Genomic DNA, 16,331 nt, shown 5'->3' on the forward strand with positions numbered 1-16,331 from the left:
GTTGGGTGCATGTGATATGTTTGTTGAGTGCATACATGCTGAGACGTTACGTTCTTCTGGTGAATATGGCTTTATAACTTAAAGAATATTGTAAAGATCAAGCTGAGTGTTAAAGTTTCGTAGAATATGTAAAGCTCATTTTTTTACATAATTAAAAGCAGAAGCAATTATTTCATTTTTTATAAGTCTACAATAATACAGGAAATTTAAGTCTGTTTCAACTATGGAATGTAAGTCTGAATTTTTGAATGAGATAGGTTTTACTCTAAAATTATGAAATCTAAAAATTAGTAATATTTGCACAGTGATCTGAACATGCAAGATGTCAAAAAAATTTTAATACTTTGAGTGCATTCTGCTTCTAAATAATATGTGATCATTACAATTATATGTAAAAGTATACTTTATATTGATTGCAAAGAACTATTTCTAAACATTATTCCATAATTCAATAAAAAAATTAGTTAAACTTTGGAGAATAGAAACAGTAATAGCAAATACTATGTTAATAATAATCTATAATGTCAGGTCAATTTTTTCTGCTGTTTCATATGCCTGCATCATATACTACCTTTTGTAAATGTAAAGGACATCTTGAGCTTTAAAACAGGTTGTAGCAAAAACATTTTGTGCTTTCTGTTATTATATATATATGCAGAAGGGCAGAAGAGAGAATTCTACTTGCCTGTGTTTTTGCTTTGTCATCAGTTTAGCTTTTCCATTATGATTTTTTCTTCTGACGTGTGCATGTGTTATAGCTAATCAACTTCTGCCTACGAAAAAGTAAAAGCTAGGTCTGTATGTATGTTAATCATTAAAGCCAGCTGAAAGATATCTCTTAAAGAAACAAAAGAAAAGTATATTACTTGGTACAAGCATAACAAAGCAGCTGTTTCATTCCATTTATGCACACTACACTGGTAAGAAGGATGGTTTTTATTTTTTGCATTCTTACCATTTCTGTTTAAACTAAGTTGACTTAGTGCTAAAACTTACGCATGTTATTTTACCTCCATGTGTGGATGCATCTGAAGTTGTTATAACTTTTTCTTTTTCTGTGGCCCATATTGACTGAGATAGCTTTTAAAAAAACACGTGGAGTTATAGATATTTTAAAAATTAATCAGTGGCTAACTAGAGCTTATTCTTTATTTTCAGACTAGTACATGACAGAGAACTGACTCTGTATGACGGCACCAGATTGTTAAGGAAAGATAGATATCAAAACTTAAAAGAAGAATTACAGCTCTCTGATGAAAAACTGCGCGAAAGGTAAAGTATCAGCTACAACTATGGAAGCAAACAGAATTTCATTTTTTTCATTTTTTTAATAAAAAACTGCAAAATACTTTTCTATTGAATAGATACCTTCTAATCACTGGGAGAAACATCTTTTAAACATCAGGTTCCTTGTGAGCTCTATTTCTTTTTGTGACATGGGAAAATCATATCCTGTTTAGAATGCTTGAACTAGAAGGAAAACATTCAATATCCTTTCAGAGAAGCAGTTAGAAATTGAAGAGAAATTTTAAGTGCATACAAAAATAGATATAAAGCTATATGATATTTAGTTTTTGTAACATTTTATTAAAAGCCTTGGAAAATAAAACTAAGTTGAAATTAAATACTACTTGTTACATTCTTTTGCCTCATTAGCTAGAAAGGTGGTATTTAATTTACAACTAATATGGGGCAGGAAATCCTAAGGATGGGTTGGGACCCATTATGCTTATTCTTTTTGTTCCTTCATTTCCACTTGTCTGCCGGAAACATTTCACAGATAGAAATGTTTTCTAGTCCTCTGAGGCCATATTTGATGCATAGTCAAACACTGCTGACCAATTCTAGTTTATGTTGAGAGTATGTCAAAACAAATGCAGTCTAATATTCAGTAATATATAAGGAGCTAAACATATTGTGATTCTGAAATGGATCTACCATCTGAAAAAACAATTGAAGTTTTATGTCATATGTCCGTACTCATATTAATGCTGCATGCTGTGTGTGTGCCCACTATGAAGAGGCCTCATTGGTTATAGTTCATGATGTACTACTCAATTTCTCTCAATTATCTCACTGAATCTGATTTTTTTCTTTGACCTCCTTTATAGTCCTCCCTTTTCTTTTACTAGTTGTTTTTTTATTTCTGGTTCACTTTGTGATCAAAATACTGTGGGGTTTAAAAAAAAAAAAGGACCAAAAAATGCACTACAAAACCAACCAAAAAACCAAACTTCATTTTAAGCCTTCTACTTTTTTGTAGGTATGTAAGCCTACTTGTTGCAAATTCTATCCACTCTGCTGAGACAATACACTTAGCTAGATGGTCATTTCCTGCATTTGTTTTATTTGAGTGAAGAACTGTACATCAGGGAAGTGTTCTGTTTATTGGGACTTTAAGCATAGACTTTGAAAGAGCGGTAAAAAAGCTCCAAGGGCCCATCTAGGTTGGTATCCCAACTTTGCGGTGGACTCTGTACTTCCAAATATATCTATTGTGTAAGGCTCCTCCCTGCTTCATGTTCATGGTCTTGTCCAAGGTGCTTTCAGGCAGAATGGCAGTAGTTGTACTGTTTTGCTTACTGCCTAGGACTCTTTATTTCATTGCCAATATATTCCAAAAACCTAGACAATGAATCACACATTCATCTTCAGTACTGCCCCTCTTACTGGATCAAATGTCTTTCACAAGAATAGAGCTTTATATCTGGATTCTGCGTCTCCGTTATAACTGTGGCTGTTTTGGCAATGGACTCCCTTTAACCTTCATTAGCTGTTAAATCATGAGAACTGTCTAGGCTATCTTCTTCAATCATTGTTCTGCAGACCATTCTTACTGTGTCACCTCTGAATCTACTTTCCTTTCTTTCAGTCTCATTGAGTAACCTGATGGTTCCACTGTTCTGTTCATTGATAGTTGTGCATTTGTGCATTGGTTTTGGCTATTTTGGAGGCTCCATAAGTCTTTTTTTTTTGGGGGGGAGGGTTTTCCTTGAAAGGCTGTCTCTCCTTCAGATTGCAATGTACTGCTTTTACTTAACCACTTTGATATTTTGCAACATAGTGTTTTGTGAGTTGCTAAACTCTTAGTTATCTATTTGACTGACAGTGAGCTCTCGCTCTAATCCATAAGTGAGAGGTGTCTGCTGTATTAGGCAGGAATGAATTTCTGATTAGGACTTGGTCTTAAAAACAGACAGATACCCCACTGTTTAGGCATGCTTGCATCTGGAAGCTTGGTGTGACCATTTAGCTCCATCTTGGCTATAGATGAAAATTCTTCATCCTGAATTATCTGAAGTCCATTTTGCTGAGAATCCTATCCTTCTCCTAGGTGAAACATTCAATCTGCTCTTGTTTTCTCTACTGACTTACTCAAAACCAGGCTAAAGTAATGCAAACGTAACTACTTCCTTGGTTTTGGCTATGGGCTTGTTTGACAACACTGGACAACTCCTCTCTACAGAGGGGCACTGTTCTCATGAGCCCTTGAGAAACTGAAGGTGTTCTAGGACTTCATCCTGGTTTTGGTGCCTTCCATATTCTGTAAACATCACTACCTTTCACTGGCTCCAGGATGTGAGTCAGTAGTTGACATCTTTGATTCCAGAACTGTATTCTTCCTTGCTACTCATCCTTTTCAGCAGTAGTTATCTGTCCCTGCAAGCTTCAGTACATCCCAGTGTTGCAGAATGCTGCAGAATTAACCCTTCTCTTCAGGCACCTTCTCATCAAATGCTATCTGAGGTACTGACAGCTGATTTAATCACAGACTTTATTCATGGTGGTGCTAACCATCCCTTCTTTGCCTGCAACGTATTGCCTTGTGGAGAAGTGACACAGAGTGTGTTGTACCATGAATTTATTAGCAGATTGGCTGGACAAATTCTTACCTGATTGCAATTGGGAGATGCTTTCTATATTGATGAGAAACATCTCTCTTGCTGCGTGTCACTGACTGTGGCCAGTGATGTTAGCTGTATTTCTGATGTTAGAGTAAGATGAAAAGACAGCTTTACTTACCCTGATTTACTAGATTTGACTAAAGTAATTTCAGTGCAATTGCTCGTTGCCAGGTCAGTGGAATTTATGATGTCATTCCCAGTTTGGACTGAATTTGCAATATTTGAGTGACATATTAAGTCTACTGGTAATTTTCCAATTAGGGAGTTCCTGTGTAAAGTGGTTTCAAGTTTTGTTTGAATCAGAGGATTATTCTGACTTCTTTTTTTTTTGCAAGTCCCACTCATTCAGCCTCAATTGTCATTTGTATATTGGGAATCAATATGGTACAAAGGATACATATTATCTACCTGATATCATGTGCTAATGTAGTTCTTAAGAGAAACAGAGGAAGAGGAAGAAACATACTGAAAGGCACATCAGTGATTCACTGGAAGTGCATTCAGCTCAGTTCTGCTGTGCCTGAGTGTTCTTGATTGTAGTGACTATTTGTAATATAGTTTCCAGTGTCTTTCTTCTGTGCTACTTCTGATTGTTCATAAATGCAAAATAACTCGTTGTTACTCTCTGTTCCCTTAATTTAAGAGTCACTAGTGACATGGCCAGATGCTGTTGTAGGTTACCTAAATACAAATATGTCTCTCATAGTGGAAAAGAAAAATGGATAATGCTTTATAGTAGACTACTTTGTGAATGGAATTTTAAAACAGAATTTCCATCTAAATCTGTTTTAGAGAGAAGGTGTACCATTCCTAACCAATGATCAAAAGTTCTGTAAACACTTTTTTTAGTCTCTGTTTGTAAAAGGATTTGACACATCTAAAGATTTTCCCCATTTTTAAGGAGATAAAAAATTGTGATACTAATGGAGATGTTTTAGGAGACTCCTTCTTCAGATGAGCAAGACACATTTTGGACTAGGCTTTCGTGTTCCTGTACGAAAATGCTTGATATTAAAAAAATAATATTTTCCTACGTTTTTAGTGCCTTTAATTTTTAGTGCTTGAATAGTCAGAATACTCATCTGTGTAGTAGAAGAGAAAGAGAAGAGGGTCAAGTGTTTGTTGATTTTTTTTTTTACTAAAGGGGTGGTATTTCAGATCACACTATGCTCTAAAAAAATCGTTGAGTTATATGTTCACTATTATTTCATTACATTTCTACATCTGTATAAAAATTACCATTTTTCTAAGAAGAGCTTGAGACTGGTGAGTGCAATAGCTCTCTCAGGACTGACAAGTGCAAGCAATATGTTGCTCTTGCCCTTGCCCTTGATTTTGGGATACTCCTTGGCCTGCTGAAAGCCTGTAAGCTACAAGGTAACTAATACTGGCCACACTGTCATTTTTCCTCTATTTTTTGTTAGGCTAGTTTGGCTGTGAAGTTAGCAAACATAGTAAGATAACATTCTTTCATTTGAGGAGACTAAGAATTCTTGTTTATGAGTTTAAAGAGAAGAAAAAAAAGCAGCCCTTGAGAAAGTGACAGATGGTCCTTCAAGATATTTTACATAGAAGGAAATTATAGATGCTGATACCTTATTCATTTCCCCAACCAGGTTCAGAGATTAAGAGAAAGTGTGTTCAGGTACTGTGCATATCCAAGATTTCTGCAATAGAATTTCTTCTCTAGTCATCCATTACGTCACCAAGACAGATATTGTAAAGATAGCACACAGCCTTTGCAAGACAAGCAGTGAAGTGTTTATCTCATGGTGAAGTATTTTAACCTGTTTGTGTGGATATACCCCCCAGAACATGCGCACACACACACGCGGATGTGAAGTCCTTGTTGTGGTGAGCAGAAAGGCAGCTATTATAGGAAAATTCAGAAGAAGGTATGTAATAGGATAGTTCAGAAGCTAAAAGAAGTCACTCATAATTCATGGATGGTTTTAATGCCTTGCAGACAGTGAATTATTTTCCATGCAATTAGGTTGAAAGGGAACACACAGTAGACGAGGCAAATATGAAGTGTGGCAGGGAGTGACTTTATCAAGCAATAGAATTTTTAATTGCTTACATTTTTTAGCTTTTACTTCATTTGTTGTTAAGGGGTTTGGTTTTTTCCCAGTTTAGTGAATTTTAAGATAAAGTAATTTGGTAATTTTAGACTGCGGTGAAATTTAAGAAATACAGCAAGAAAGTAACAATAGGTAATTTTGGTCCTAGTATTATAACAATTCCCAACTCATAAAAATTGATAGAAAATGCGATCTATTAAATCATTTTACAGGAAGAGACAAACAAAAATAGTTTGGTTTTGCACAGTGGCATTAGAAATGCCATTCTGCATTGTATTTCTTTTTTTTCTGAGAAACTTCAATTGCTCGAAACCATGTGTCAATAACAAGAAAATCTTCCCCTAAAATCGCCCACACTGTGTTCTGATCTGCCTCTCGAGAGCAGTGGTGGTAATCCTTGGTTGGAATTAGACAGTAATGTCAAAAGAAGGACACTCATTTTATTAGGAGAGTGCTCTGCTGCCTGTGTTGTCAATAAATATTTGATAGAGAGAAGGATAGAGACTCTTTGCATGAATCAATTAACACCAAATCTTCCCACTGTGTTTGAGGCTCATTAATTAAAAGATGCCAGGTTTTTAACAAGATACACTTACTTGGCCTTCATTTGCAAAAAACACTAGATTTCCTGTCATGTCAAAGATTTCTTTTCTATAAAGTACAACTCCACATAGGAACTCTCCATATTATATTCCTTTAGAGTCTTGATCTATAATATGATGGAATAACTTTGAAGCTCTTCAGTTGTGCTGATGGAAGCTTTCAGAGAACTGCAGGATTGAGTAATTTGTGGCATTTGTTTTAATAATACACTTAGCTTGATATTTTCAACATTGCAAACGTCAGTCCAAACAATAGGCTTTTGAAGTAGCCAAATAGTTTTATTCATGTTTACAAACTGGATGCCTACAACAGTGATGTCGTGATATGTCCAAGTCTAGAGATTAGTCAGTGAATTTAGCTGATATCACCAAATTAGCTTGCTCTGACTTTGCATCTATTCTCCTCCCACTTCTTTCTATGCTTTTCTTGGCTGTCCCCATGGTGCCCCTTGAGTTTGACAGTGACAAGGAGGTGATACAAAAGAAATGTGATTCCTTTACCAGGAAAGTTGACTACTTCTTGTGTTCTCTTATGGTATTGCAGAAGGGCTAGAATTTGATGGATTTCTGGAGGAGAGTTGTTTTTCTTCCTAGTAATGTAGAGAAAGGCAAGTCTGTAAGTATATGTATTTATCCTATCTAGGAAATGTTTTCTTCTATAATAAGGTTGGCTACTGTTCCCTGACCTTTTTTTATGCTTAGTGACATTCCCATTGGTTCCTCTTTCATGTGATGTTTTCAGACATCTATTTCTATTTTTATCAATCAGGGAGTAGCTTCTAGGCTTATGACTTTCAGCTGAGAATAACTCATGCTACTGCCTTAGTTTGCTTTGATACAGGAGACTGCTGTGACTGCCCTGTTGTATCACAGGTTTATTGTTGTGACGAACAGCCAACTATGCAGTAGATTTGTTGATCTATGTCTTCAGTAATTTATAAAGAAAATGACACGGTAACAGCAATATAAGTTGTCTAATTAAATGTCTCTTGCTTTTTCCAAACGAGCATCTATTTTAATAAAAGTACTGTAAAATTAGTTGTTGAAAACAGGCCCTCCTCGCACAATTTGACTGGCTTTTGTATCTGACTTGTTATTCTATTATTTCTGCTGCTTCTAGAGATCATGCACTTGTGCCGATTGATGAGTACCAATGAATGTCCAGTCAGAGGAGGTGAAAATATTACATAAATAAAGAATAAAAAAGGTGTGAAGAAGACAAAGATACCAAAATCAAAGGCAGTGGTTTTTTAGTGCCCTAACACATCTAAAAGTTGTATATTTAAGTTTGTGTTGTAAGCTCCCGTTATCTTCATTAGGTGACTATTAGTCACCTAATCATGCAGTGAGAACTGAGGAACACTGGCTGAAGCTAGCGGGTCAGTTCCATAAAGATTTAAAAAACAATAGTAATAATGTTGTCATATGTTGTCACAGGCAGTTGTGGAGGCAGATAGGATGAAGAAGTTCAGAAGGGTGTTAGACAAATTTGTGGGTAAACGGACATTAAAGCAAATAGATATCTACCCTCTGATATCCTTGAAGATATGGTTGTAGGTGCTAGGCAAGTATGAGGAGGGTAGACTACTGGTAGTGGCTAGACTTCTGTGCTTTCCCCAAGGAGTATCTCCAGCTGTTGTAATGAGGGATGGTACATGTAGTTGGATGGGTAGATTTAAGGATGCAGGACAGCAATTCTTAAGTTCTTGTAAGTCATGATCTGTCTTTTGAGAGACCTGCCTCCTCATGCTGACTCTAAAATGAGCCAGGGGTGAGGTGATCGGTTTGGTCTTTGAAGCATAACTTTCAGGAGTATTATAAAGTTAGGGATATTAATCTCATGCTAAGAGTCTAGATGATCTTCCAAGGGCCACAAAGAGCATCTGTAAGGGGAATACTCCTAGACTGTTACTAAATTCATCTTTTCATGGTATCTAGGCCAGTCTCTACAGTGTCATCCTTTCTGTCAGTCTAATTGAGTACAAGAAGTTACTCATTACTGCAGCTCTGGTAGGTCTTGTTTTCTCCCTGTGAGACATCCTGCTTTAGGTAAAGCACTTGAAAAAGTCCATCAAATGAGTGAGATGTGTCCATTTCAGATATACAGCACAGTAGACTGTAGCTTAGTTGGGTACCCTTCTGAACATAAAAAGATGCGTAAATTTTTTTAAATTGCAAGTCCCATTATGCAGCCTTTTTTTTTTTAACAAAGTTGCATTGCAAATGATCTGAATATACTGTTATATGATTCAGTACAATAACTTATCTCTTTTTCATCTGTTGTAAAATTTAAATTTGATATTCACTGCTTAAGCCAGGTAATGCATTTTTAAACTCTTTTTTCTTTTTTTGTAGGTCTACCTTTCCTATCCATCCTTCTTTCAGAATAGTGGTCTTAGCAGAACCTCCTGTCATTGGAAGTAGTACCCAACAATGGCTGGGTCCAGAGTTTTTGACACTGTTTCTTTTTCATAATGTTCGATCTTTAAGCAAGAGTGAAGAAATTGAAGTTATTAAAAAAATGGTAAATATATTCAGTATTTTAGGCACTTACTGACTACCACTTACTGAACAGGTTTATTTGCTACATAAAGAAATATCTTGCTATTTCACTGTAGCATAAATGAGATACTTTTCACATCTTATCAAAGCAACGTATCTGCTTTTCTTTTAATGGTATTATTCTTATTGTGATATTAAATGATACTGTAATAAGAAAGTAGTCTTCGTCACAAAGCAACTGTGACAACTGTGTGCTCATTGCATCTGAGTATAGCTGTATGTGGAACTTGCATATCTTGCAGTATGATTAATGCCGTTTTTCTTTCAGATTCCCAATGTGCCCAGTGTTGCTGTGGAGCGGTTGTTGTCATTAACGCACAAGCTTCGAGAGACAAATGATGCCACAGTGAGCCCTTTTTCTTTTTTTTTTTTCTTCTCCTTAAATTTACTATCTCCTGCTATGACTGTTTTAGCAAAGGCTGGGTATAACATGCTAAGCTATAGTGTTATTTCAAGGGTCAACTGAGTGGAAAACCAGCCCCAGAAAATTATTGCTGGCAATTACTGTACTGCATAATCTAAACTTTTTTGATTTATGATGTACATATTTGGAGTCTGCATAAGTAAAGCTTTTAGGAATTTACTTGAATTCCAGGGAATCAGGAAGAACAGTACACATGTTGTCAGTGAGTTTAGATATGTGACTCACAGTGAAACATGGTGAGATGCCTTTTGAATAGGTATGTGCATTCAAATACATTTTGATTACTTCACTTTAGTAGTTGGAAATTTGATAGATGACATTGTTGAGGCTTTTTGGGCAATAGGAGCTACCTGGACATTATAAATGCCCGTGGGCAGCAGTAGAGATTCAGGAAAGGGAAAGCTCCAGAACTCCTGGCTGTGTTACTGCTATAGGCTATTTATTAAAGACAACATGTCAAGAAAAATAAGTTCTGCTGACAAAGTGACCACAAAATTCCTTAAAAAGATACAGCTAAGTCATAGTGAAAAGAAAAAGAAATTATTGCTATGGCAACTAAAACGCTGCATGTTTTTGATGTAACTAAAATGTAAAACATTTTTACTGGAGTCCAGGAGTTTAACTGGTATGGAAATTCATTGTCTTTAGTTTTTATGATTTTAACTTCGTTAATAGTTTTTACAGTCTTACTATTTAAGAAGCTGAAAGAGGCTGTTATACTCTTTTGAGCTTAAAAAAAGTAAGTGAAAAGGTAGACGTTTAAGTACACTGTTGGGACAGAGTTGTTATTATTATCTATTTAGCTTCCTATATCTAATGTATATGTGTATTGTTTTTGGCATACTTGGACACATACCATGCCTAAACAGAGCATTACAAAAATCCTTTCCAAATATGGACTTGTGGTTATCTGTAGAATTGTGAAATACCTAAACGAATTATATGATGTTGGCTAAGAAGTGAGTCACAGTATGGTTCGAGGGAGGATTCTTGTGATCAGCAGTGACATAAGACATGTCGAGAATAGCACACCTGTGCAGAGAGCTGAAATGTGTGCCTTATGTATGTTAGGCTATTTATAGAGTTGTCTAAATAAATAAATCTCTGCCAGAGATAATCCTGAAATATTAACCCTTGTTTAGAGCGATTTTGTTAAAAATAGAGTACCTGTAGACTGTTCACTCTGTAGGTGTTGTCTGCGTCGTTGTAATTGTTTGCTTGATTTACAAGAGAATCTGGAGACCACAATCAAGATCCTGTTGAATTAGATGTCTCATAGGTATATATTACAAAGACTGTCACTAACCCAATTTTGAGTTTATGGTTGTTCAATTTAAAAAATACCAAACCATAAAAGAAAGGAGGAAATTTTCTTACCAAAATTTTAACTACCAGTTGCAAGTATCCAAAAGACGTGATGCAGCTTTTCCTCAGTGGTCCGTCCTGTTCCTCCGTGCTTATTTATTTCAGTGCAGGATCTGAACCTATATATTATTTAGAATTTATATGCCCACGTCCCTACAGATTGGACTTAATCAAGGTGGCATGACATATGAAATACACTACCTCATTTCATATGCCCAGCTGCTTTTCTCCATCAGTGCAGTCTCATAGGTTGTGATTTATTGCCTATCTGCCAAAACTTTCTCTGCTTAGGAATTGTTTAAGATACTTTTGTTTAAGATACTTTTGTGAAGAGAGTATGATCTCCAAAGGCAGTGAGAGTTCTGGCTAGTAAGTAGGGATAGCAAGGATACAGCACTTGCTCCTCTCCCTTGCCCTTGCTTCATGCTTGGCTGAGCAGGTCTTGAAATAACACATGAAATGCCATCATTTATATCACAGTCTCCACAGTGCTGGGTGGTGAACTATGATTGTTCAGAAGATGCTTCACAATTTTCTATCAGTGAAAACAGGAGGAGGAGTAGTAATCTTTGCAGTTAGCTCAGTCTAAAGAATTTTTGCTCATTGCTCAGACCTATTGTTCTTTGCTTTCTCATAATTTGAGAGAAGTTTTATAGAATTTCATAGAACTGATTTTTTTTTTTATATAAATACCTTTTTGTTAATATGGTAGTTTTTCAGGGGAAAGAATTGGGTTAAGGCATTTCTCATGCTCAAAAATTAATAAGGGGAGTTAAATAGGCTCTGAACTTCTTGAAATGTTGCTTTTCTCTATTTTTTCCTCTGGATGTCAAATATCAAGACTTTTTTTTCCAATTGAAACCGCAGTGTATATTAAGGTAATTTTGATGCAGTTAGAAATCATGTATATGAACCCAAATGAAACATTTTGAAATTATCTAATTAAAATATTTCACTTGACCCAGTCAAAGCATGGCGTGACTTATCAGATCATGCTCATTGTTGTGTGTTTCCTGCTAAAATAAGGAACCTGTTTGTATTAGATACCTTCATCCGGCAGATATAATTATAGAATGATTTCTTTCTCGGTCTTTATATCTTTCTTTAAATACATCGTCACTTGTTTTGAGGTTCTGTTTGTTTGTTTTTTAAATTTTACTCTGTGTGTTTGAGATCTGTCTTCTCAAGCGTTGAATAATTTCTGTAAATCTTTGCTGAATCAGGTCCAGTTTTTAGCATTTATTTTAACATGTGGACAACAGAAAAGGACACAGTGTTCCAGTAATGGCCCGCCCAGAAGGCATGTGCAGAGGTGATACAATCTCCTTACTGCTGCCCAGCGTTGTCTTGTTTATACGTCCAAGAATCTGCCAGACCCTTTTTCCAGAGCATTACATACTGGAGCTCATGTTCAGTTTGTGAAAAGCAGACGAGTTTTTAGCACATTGATCCTAACCTCCTTGTTATTGTTAATATTGTTTAGGGTTAGGATTTATATTGCACATAAAATTCAGTTCACAGCACATTTTTCTTCCTGTTGCTTACCAAGTGAAATCATAAGGCTAATCTTTTGATGACATAATGATTTCCATGACAGTGACTTATTGCAAAAAATACAGAATTACAAGCTTGCCCATTAAAAAGCAGAAGTTGCTGTAGAAGGCACAAAGAATCTATGAATTAGGAGAAAAATTGAAATAATTCCTTTTGGTTTATGTTTTTCTCCTGACTTGTTTGATTTAAATCCTTCACACAGATCAAGTAATTAAACTATCTTGTATTTTTTGACAGGCACAGTCACTGGCTTCATTTTTATCTACTCGACAACTATTGCGAATTTGTCGTCGACTGTCACAACATCCAGATGAAAGCCTTTATGATGCTGTTAATAAAGCCTGCCTTTCCAGGTAGGACTGCTAGTTTAGGTGGAAGTTCAAGAGCTTCTTGGTCAGTTGCTAACATTCAAGATAGCTTTTAATGCATTTTAATGGATACTACAATTGCTGTCTTGTTCCTTGAAGTCTGTAATTTCTTTAAAAATATTTCTGTGATATTCTCAAACCTAGAAGGTAAGTAGAAAGGACTTTGTAGTCTTTCTCATCTTTATGAAGATACTTCATTACATTATATAAATAGGTTACCATTATCACATTACTTCACTGTTTCAAAACACTCGAAGCAGAACCATATTAATGTCTAGGATAACTGATGTTTTGTGGAGAGTTGGTTTCAGTTCTAAAAGCTGTATCTGGAAAAGCTAGGAACATCTAGAGTTTTGTTGGTTTTGGTTTTTCTTTTGTGGCCTTTGGTTTGCTTGCATTTTGGTGGATTTTTTGGTGGTTTTTTTTTTTCCCCGTTGTCAAAAGAAAACAAATTATTATTATCAAAAGGTCTGGAAAACTGAAAGGGCCTGGTTCTGAACACCTCAGAGCTCACTCTTTCTCTTTGGAACCTGAGGTCCAAGTCAACTGAATCAAGAGAAAAGGTATTTCTGAAAAAACATTAGTTCTGCTGTAGCTCTTACTGGCAGCAGAATGAGGACATTACATGCCTCCAGTCCTGATCCATCCCACATTACAAATATTGAAATAAATGATAACACTGAAGCCTTTCAAAATAAGCGCTCAGCCACAAATGTGGTTCATTGCCTATGAATGAAGCTCATTTCCTCTCCTTAGGGATATGTGAAATGTGCAAGATTGTTTGGGTGTGAAAGGAATAGATATTTGGGGTTTGGACTTGCAGGTAAATTGTCAGATTTAATCTTTAGATTACAGAAAGTGTTGGAAACTTTAAAAAGAAAAACACTTAAAATACAACATCCCCATTATTTCTCTTGTTTTAGGTTTTTACCAAACCTCGCTAGATCAGCTTTACATAAAAATCTTCAGGATTCTGGTATTGAAATGAGTCCAGATAACACAAAGAAACTGGAGGAAAAGGATTACACATGTAAGCTTGTGCTGTCTTCTTTCCTGCTCTTCATGAATGTTACTTAGATTGTTGAACATATAAAGGTGACTTTGTTCTGTGGAATGCATTTCTGCTCTCAATATGTTGATACTTTTGTATTGTCTGCTGTATTCCCAGCTCATGGAATTTTGTTCTCCATCATATTTGTGTTCCTCAGTCTAGAAGATCCATTGTCTCAGGCTTTCTAATACTGCTTTTTCTTTTCTTTTTGTCACTGATAGCTAGTCTTCTGTACAGTTACAACCTTGGTTTGATCTTAATATTTCTCTGTTCTGTTTTTTTATCATTGCTTCTTTCTCTCCCATGTTAAAATCTACCTTTTTCTGATTGAGACTCTTGTTATTTTGTGTTATGATTTGCTTTCATTCTGGCACATGTTTCTTTGTTAGCTTCTCTTCTTTTTATTCTCTTTAAATTGTTGTGGTTGTTACATGTCACCTTTATCGAGCAGATCTTTGTTTCTTTAGCTCATCCAACTTGTATTCATTTGTAGTAACCTTCAGGGCTATGCATGTATTTCTGCTTCTGCCATTTTTCTCCTTTCTCATTGATGTATGACCCCCTTCTATCTTTTGATGTCTTTTGTCAGGCAGCACACTGTAATTTGCCATTTTCCATTCACTAAATGTTTCCTTTACTCTGCTTCACCAACGTTACCTCTGCTCTCATTCTTCTGTGATGTATTTGACTTCTGTGTTTTTACTGTTAGGTCTTTGCAATAGTAAACACATATTTGGTTTTAATTCCTGTGGATTCTAGTTCTATAGACTTATTTGTGTGTGTGTTATATAAAAGTACATATGTAAATGCAGAGATATTTTAATGTATAAATTAAAGTTTCTGTTATGTACAGTATAATATATATGTACAGCCATATGTACATGTATATGCATATATATGCAACCATCTATGTATTGTTATATATATTATTTGAACTGTTGCCAGTTGTGTGATGCTACCTTGAATTTTCTGTGTTTCCCTATTCCATGCCATAAAGGTGAGCAACTAAAAACATCTGTCTAGAAATTAGGCTATTTTCAGTTTTACACCATACCAGATTAGGAAATTAGTATAAAAAAAAATTATTACTGTTTTTAATGCATAGATTATTATTTACACTTAGTTGTTAGTTTCCTAAGGACAGAATTTAGGATTCTTTTGATCTAAGAAATTTTTCTAATGTACTTTTTCTCTCAGAGCTGTAGTCGAAGGTTATTTCAACTAGCACAAATTTAGCCAGTTTTCACCAAAATGATAAACGTGACATATTCTGGCATTAACCCATTTGAGCAGAAATGCGGTGCTGAAAGAGGGAATCAACAGAGGCTCTATACTGTTGTGGCAGGTTGGTTCCACCACCCACACAGCCACTTGTTCGCTCACCTTCACACCTCACTCCACAGTGGGACAGGAGGAGAGAGAAGGAAGAATGAGAGTGAGAAAACTTGTGGGTTGCAGAAATGTAGCCTAACAGTACTGGTGATATTCCAATATCACACAGTGAGAGTGTGAAATTAAACCAAGGCAGCAGTCACAACTGCTGATATTTCTTATGATACTTTTCCCCTAAGATCATTTTTTCATCACTTATTGTAATACACTTCTTTGCAGTTTGAAAGAGAATTCAAATTCATGATAATACAACCTCTTGTTAACAGATACTCTTCCAAGTGTTCTCTTTCTTCAGGCAGAAATCAGAAATTTTAACACAGCCTTGTTAAAATTTGTAAATCATTACTCATGAGTATTGGGTGTTGATTGCATGTCTCCTTAGAGGATGTTGTAAGTAACGCATTTGCTTTTTTCCTGAAAAATGTCCAGGTGAAATAAACAATGGGATTCTGAAGATAGGGGCTGTGACAATGCCAATTTATAACTCAGCTGAGAAAATGAAAGTGCCTGATGTTTTGTTTTATGAAAACGCACAAGTAAGTACAAATCTCTGACTTCTGAGTTACAAAAGTTTTTTTACGTTTGCTATACTAATGTGTATGCTCATATATATAGTAAATAACGTACTAACTAAATTTTAATGATATATTTCTGAAGTAGTTTCTTTAGGCTTAGATTTTTCTCACAGCATTTGGTGATCATTTCAGATGTGTCTTCATCCCTTTGTGAAGAGATTACAACCAACCTGTTGAACATTAATAAAATATGAACTAACAGAGTCTGAACTGAATTTTATTCAGAATTATTTGATCGGATGTTGCATTGACTGGTTTTATTTTTGTCTTGCCGCTGCTGGACTGATCCACTCTTAGAACTGGATTGTTGATTGCATCCTGAGACTGTGTTTTACGGGCCTTTTGCATAAAGTTTTACCTCCCTGTAATGGGTTGACCTTGGCTGGATGTCCAGTGCCTGCCAAGCCTCTCTATCACTCCCCCTTCTCAGTTGGACAGAGGAGAGAAAATAA

At 35.6% G+C, this 16,331-nt stretch overlaps 1 protein-coding gene across 2 annotated transcripts in view; it reads left to right on the forward strand.

Annotated features, from left to right (window-relative positions):
- The window catches only part of VWA8 (von Willebrand factor A domain containing 8), a 181,776-nt gene that overhangs the window by 56,415 nt on the left and 109,030 nt on the right, over window positions 1-16,331 (forward strand). For both annotated transcript variants that reach the window (XM_027720277.2, XM_039382906.1), the window contains 6 exons: window positions 1,159-1,272; window positions 8,944-9,112; window positions 9,419-9,496; window positions 12,731-12,846; window positions 13,785-13,891; window positions 15,734-15,840. In XM_027720277.2, coding sequence (XP_027576078.1) covers window positions 1,159-1,272; window positions 8,944-9,112; window positions 9,419-9,496; window positions 12,731-12,846; window positions 13,785-13,891; window positions 15,734-15,840 — 691 coding nt within the window. The remainder of the gene's footprint in view (window positions 1-1,158; window positions 1,273-8,943; window positions 9,113-9,418; window positions 9,497-12,730; window positions 12,847-13,784; window positions 13,892-15,733; window positions 15,841-16,331) is intronic.

This window comes from Pipra filicauda, unplaced genomic scaffold, assembly GCF_003945595.2.
Source record: "Pipra filicauda isolate LSUMZ 115617 unplaced genomic scaffold, ASM394559v2 scaffold28_size6257848_pilon, whole genome shotgun sequence".
NCBI classification, from domain to species: domain Eukaryota; kingdom Metazoa; phylum Chordata; class Aves; order Passeriformes; family Pipridae; genus Pipra; species Pipra filicauda.